Consider the following 6,047-nt stretch of genomic DNA (forward strand, 5'->3'; position numbering starts at 1 on the left):
TTAACAAAAATTCAGTGTTTTTCAAATCCATGTTATCTTTACAAATCCAGCCAACTGAGCGGAAGTGACGACTGTACAATTTCCTGTCTTTCCAAATTCCAGATCAGCACCTGGATGAGTCCCAGTCAGATATCTAGAAAAACAGGTCTGACAGGTTTAAGTGGGATATACAGCCAGATGTCTATAGAAAACCGGTCTGACAGGTTCAATTGGATAAAATTGCGCTGGGTGTAGTCTAACTCTTAGTTCGGAGTGTTGATACAGCAAGGCCGGTAGCCCTTTTCATCATGAAGAACATTTGGTTGATTTTGTTAGTAATCGCTGTCGTGTTGCTCGTCGCAGCAGAGTCTAAGAGAGACCGCAAGCCTGGTAAAAAGTTTGGGCTGGGTAAAGGAAAAGGAGGCAACAAAAGGCCAAATAAAAATGGTAAGTTATTTGACAACGATTTTCAATTTGTAAAATTGAAAATATAAACAATTAGCACCGTAGGCAAGAAATGCGCGTTAGCTTTTATCTGAATGATTACAGATACCACTCTGCGCCAATATTTCGATACGTCATGATCCTGTTGAATATCGCAGAAACACTAGTAGATGTCTGCGCATTCTTGTGCAGCTACTCAGTGTTCGTGTTTAGAATTAGGAACGTAAATGATCTGTCGCGTATTAAGACAATTTCCAAACAATGATTCGCTCTGCAATTTTTATGTTTGGTTTAAAATGGTGTCATTTGATGTTTTAACAGTCATGATAAAGAATTCTCAGGTATAGGAATGAACGGGAATTCTTAGAAATGACCGGGATTTCTAAATCTTTAAACTGATTGTGTTTTCTTATCCTCCACCAGAATGCCCCAGAAACTGCATAACCTGCGGGCTAGCTGGGAGATGCCTCGAGTGCGACGACGGATTTGCCAAAATCACCTTGCCCAAACGAGCGAATAAAACCATTTGTGTTCCTTGCAGTCAACAGCCATCAAACAAAAGAAAAGGCCTGAACCGAGACAACTCCAAATGTCCTTCAGGTAAGGATAGCAGAGGATTTTGTCATCATTACCGTGTCTAATGGTCAAGTCACAATTTCCCACTACTTGGTCTCTGTTTATTTCTTGTTATTATGCTTGGGAGAATAAAAGTACAATCGTTCCTTTGTTCCCATGACCTTGGATCACACTGGAGCTTGTATTGTTTCTTGATCCGTGTTGATTATTCGAGTGACAAAGGGCCATGCGCCAAAGTGACAATTATCACGGGCTGTGAAATTACCCAACTGCTGCTTGACATCTGTCATATCGTATCGCTGTGCACGTGCTCAAATTTACCTGAAAGGCTTGATAATCAAGTTAAAATGACCTTTCTAATTCCAGACATGTTATGATACGTTTGATCTGTTATAACAATGTACAGGGGCCAACTGTGATCAATTATTTGTTTGCCACTTAATAGTGCTTTATTACTGTACTTATATGTAGTCTTTCGCATGTGATGATTCAGGGTGATTTTACCAAACCCCGTCAAAAAGTTATTACTTCTTCACATACAATAAGACTAATTCCATGGTTTCCTACTGTTTAGCTTTGACTATTACGCACTAACTGCTAGATATTGTTTTGTGGGTTAAATGAAATCACTCTATCTACTTAGTTGTTTGGGCAATACCATCTGTAAATGGGAATGCTAATAAAATTGTTGTTATTGTTTTTGTAGTAGTTGATCACCTTTCCTCCTAACAGCGGCTTAGAACTATGAGGTAACAATTAACCAGGCAGCAAATTAGACAATTTGTTCATGATATCAAAGATGCCAGGGTACCACTTAGCTCGTGTGGCAGTGTTGTAATACATTTACATGTACACTTAATTGAAGAAATGTTGACTTTGTAAAAAGCATAAACCATGAACGATAAGACACAATGTTTTTTTCTTTTGGGGTCTAAAAAGCGTGATTTAAGCAACCTGCCATATCATAATGCTTATTTTGTCAAAGACAGGGATTAATTTTTCAGATTTCCCAGCAAACATTGGGTCGCATCTTTCATGGTTTATGCTTTTCACGGGTCAACGTTTCTTCAATTATAAAGTATATATAGATTTAAAATCGTAAAACAAAGAGACTTAAAATACCATAATTACAAAGTAGTTTATAAAATAGTAATAATTAAAAGGTTAAAAAGTAGAAACGATGCAAAGATATAAAGATGTAAAAGACATATCATAATCACATTTGTAAGTTAGCCAAACAAATGGGGTTAAATCGGCGGTAACAAACTCAACGAAAAAACGTTGCCTAATGTGCTTCGACTTGTGTTGCATGTTTCAGTGCCTACACCCGCACCTGTCTGTCCTAAGAACTGCTCAAGCTGTCAAGATGGAACCTGCCTTGTCTGTGACGGTGGATTTGCGTTAGTTTCTAGGCGTAAAAATAAAACAATCTGTATTCCCTGTGGCTTGGGAAGAAATGGCAAAAAAGGCGACCGATCACAGTGTGGTGCAGGTAATTGTTCTTGTTGTTGCTCTGTCTTGAGATGTGACTTAAAAGTCTTGTCCCTTAAGCTGACAGTCAGTTCAGTTGAATTCATCTCCCTTTTAATTTTGGGCAACTTCTTAGAAGGTAGCGAAAACTTGAATTAACCGGTTCCATTTGTTGGTTTGCCGGACTCAACCGGGATGGCTTCTTTCAGACACTGTTAGCTGTGAAAAAATAATAAAACTAAGAGATTCATCTAAAGGAACTACGTCATGGGGATTTTTCAGATTTTTGGCTTAAACTGCTCTACTCGCCCTACCTGCTATAGTTATGGTTGTAATATTTCATTTCAAAAATGGCTTGTAAATGATGTTGATGTTGATAAAATTAGAGGTAAGCAACCCATAAAAGACTTTACCTTTTTACATCCAAAGAAAGATATAACCTTAATGTAGGGATAGAAATTAAGTTTCGGCTATAAATATCGGTCTTTCTTTTTTCAACTATAATTATAATATCGGAAACAAATAAAAAAGTTTAGCCTCAATTTTTCAAAGTGGCAAACCATTTCAATCGTTATAGCCATCTGCAGCCAAAGACGCTTGTTAACAGTTGCAGTGCTCTAACATAGCAATTGTCAATAAAAATGGACCATTATTTTAGGTTTCCTGCGACATAAATATAAATTTTGGCAATTCAAAAATCTGTTAAAATCAGTGACAAAGCCCCCTTGAAATTCCCTAGCTTTTCATTTCCTCGCCACATGTACCCATTAAAACAACTGCTGCAATCGTGAAATAAATTTTTAAATTTGCTTTTAATATTGTCTTTCAGAGTCTTGTGGAAAAGGCTGTCTTAACTGCACAGAGAGCATCTGCAGTGAATGCAAAGATGGATTCGAAATGATTGAAGAGAAGAATAAGTGTAAAAAGAAGAAAGGCAAGTTCTAATTCATTAGATGCTAGATGCAAGAGTCTGTTCGCAGGCTAGTATGTAGACCACCTTCCAATCAGGACTTAACAATCCCTGTTCTTTTTCGGTTATAATTAATGTGTGTCTTTCAAACAACACATTGTTCTGAGGTGTTCTCACACCGCAAAAAATTACTAATATTGATGTATTATCTCTGAATCGGTAATCCAAACATCGACTTGAAGGCCAGCCAGAACTCTGGACTCCAAATGCCGCCGATTTTCCCATAAGGCATTTTATTAACAATGGCAATCAAATCTTAATCCTCCCCATCGACAAAAAACCTCATCATACCAGTTTTTCTAGACAAAATATCTTCATCTTCCAGAAGCCAAGAAATTTTGTAAACAAGGGAGTTCGATAGCTGGCGTATTCTTATACGCTTTTGTTATCTACTAACTACTCTACTACTTCGTTCACAGATTGTGGAAAAGGTTGTCTTAATTGCACATCAGGTGTTTGCTCCCAGTGCAAAGAAGGCTTCACTCTCAACCGGAGGTCAAGAAGATGCGTTAAGCCATGCACACCCGCTGATCCTGATTTTAAAACTCCAGCCTGTGAAGGAAAAGGCAAAGGAAAGGAAGGGAAAAATAAACGAAAAGGCAAGTTCACTGATTTCTGTTTTGTTGCATACTTTCATGGATTCAGTCAGGTTCACATTAAAAGGAAAGTGTCACGAGAAATCTTCTAAGTTTTGTAAAGAGGCCCTGTTCCGGCCAAAAATGTTTAGTAAATTACTCGCAATCAATGGTTTTCGAGAAACTTTCTTTCAACTTGAAAACTTCAACTTGAAATTTTCATTAAATTTGAAAACAACGGCCCGACGTTTTCAAGATTACGTCCAAAACTTTCCTACCAATTTGTACCCAAACAACATTTTAAGGACTTGTAAAGTACGTTTCAGCAAGGCCAGGCCCCTATGAGTGGATTTACAATTCAAACCAACACTTTCATGGGATTTTCAAATTGCACTATAAAATCTTAGTGATACTGCCCCTTTATGGTTTAAACTAAGCAGTGTACTGATACGTTTCTTTCTGTTTAAAAAACAGGAGGCAAAGGAAAACCAAAGCGCAAGCCGACACCTAACCCTGTAACAAAACCACAGTAACTGCAGATTCAGAAGACCACTGCCCGTATTAAATGGAAACTACCTATACCGGAGCCGAATAAAGCCACAGTAACCTAACACTTCTAAACTAACCCAGCACAACCACACTAACGCAAGACAGCACAGACAATCGCTTAACATAACCAACTGATTAGTAATAAACATTTAACTATAATTGCAAGAACATGGTTGCGATCATGTTGAAATAAAAGCTGATTGGATCAAGCCATTGTTTTCCTTTATTCCTAGCTTCATAGTTACAGCACTTACTCTTTAGCTTAGTGATTATTTCATGTATAAACAGAATTAACAAAATCACACGGGGTGATTGATAAGGGTTTTGAATAGATTAGAGAAACCTGTTTTTATTAAGTTCGGGTTATTGAGAACCTGTATTACTAGACGGAACTGTCACAGATACGAAGAGACCGTTGATCGCTGTTATTGAAGTATCATATGTAGAATAGAAAGTTTCGTATTTTGTTATAAAGCTGCACAGTTAAAATCTGTTGTTGTATTTCCAAATCTGACTGTTATGAGCGTGCAAGGAAAACTTGTTATCATGCCAGGGCATTGGCTGACCATATCCAAAAAGTTAAGATAGTTATTACGTGATCTTCCCCACCCTTCTTGTCCTCTACTGTGTAGCAATGCATTTGTTTCTTGATTAAATGTCCATCAATCCAAAAGGAAAAAAAAAACTTTTGTATGGAAATCATTGAAGAGGAATTGCCAACTCTCATATCGGTATCGTAGCAACGAAATTCTACAACCCGCGCGCAAGGAAGTCAGGGGGTACACTCTTTTTTTTCTATAAGAATCTTGTTTATAAGAATATCGAGGCTGAAATTTGTGAACTTTTAAGAATATCTTAAGAATAAACCCGAGGCTGATGTTTTTGAAAAGAATAATTTGAGTTGCAATTAATGCAATTAATTATGTTTTTAATTGAAACAAAATCAGGTGTTTTCATTTCCTTCATTGCATCATTGTAGCCCTGTGAGGAATGCTTTGTGTTTAAAAAGCCAAACGGCCAAGTGTTATCTGACGCGACATGTTGATCTTGCTGGCTGCAAGGCTAGGAGTGATGCAACACTTGCACAATGTAACACGATACAGAATTGGACACTAAACACTAATAATTGATTACCCAATACTTGCTAAAACGGACATTTCAAACGGTATTTTCTAAGAATGTTCATAAGAATATTTTCAGCCTAAAATCGGCAGAAAAATAATACTCAGCCTGGGTCGGAAAAACTGTATTCTTATAAAAAAAAAGAGTGTATCCCTCTTAATATCAGGGGGGTAGAGGTTAGGGTGTGCTGACTCCACTTACCCGGCCTATCTTATTCAATTTTTTCACGACCCTGTACCCTTTTGCTTAAAGCGGTCTTTGATTCGATTAAACGCTTAAACGCCGGGTACCGTATAAACGCCGGGTATCTAAGGTGCAGTTGAAAATAGAAGTTAATTAAACGCGGGGTTCATCAGGCTAAG

General features: G+C 37.5%; 1 protein-coding gene across 1 annotated transcript; it reads left to right on the plus strand.

Annotated features, from left to right (window-relative positions):
- Positions 1–258: 258 nt before the first annotated feature.
- LOC144643981 (uncharacterized) lies at positions 259–5,054 on the plus strand. Its single transcript, XM_078503380.1, has 6 exons — positions 259–426; positions 847–1,023; positions 2,318–2,491; positions 3,299–3,403; positions 3,859–4,038; positions 4,489–5,054. Exons 1-6 carry the CDS (start codon positions 288–290, stop codon positions 4,545–4,547), a joined length of 834 nt encoding a protein of 277 aa, XP_078359506.1. The 5' UTR covers positions 259–287; the 3' UTR covers positions 4,548–5,054.
- Positions 5,055–6,047: the final 993 nt, after the last annotated feature.

Source organism: Oculina patagonica, chromosome 2 (assembly GCF_052425735.1).
Source record: "Oculina patagonica isolate OP01 chromosome 2, crgOcupat, whole genome shotgun sequence".
Classification (NCBI taxonomy): domain Eukaryota; kingdom Metazoa; phylum Cnidaria; class Anthozoa; order Scleractinia; family Oculinidae; genus Oculina; species Oculina patagonica.

Coding starts and splice junctions, on each gene's coding strand:
- LOC144643981 (XM_078503380.1), top strand. CDS start 288: ATGAAGAACATTTGGTTGATTTTGTTAGTAATCGCTGTCGTGTTGCTC. Junction 1,024..2,317: donor CAACTCCAAATGTCCTTCAG/GTAAGGATAGCA, acceptor TGCATGTTTCAG/TGCCTACACCCGCACCTGTC. Junction 4,039..4,488: donor AGGGAAAAATAAACGAAAAG/GCAAGTTCACTG, acceptor TTTAAAAAACAG/GAGGCAAAGGAAAACCAAAG.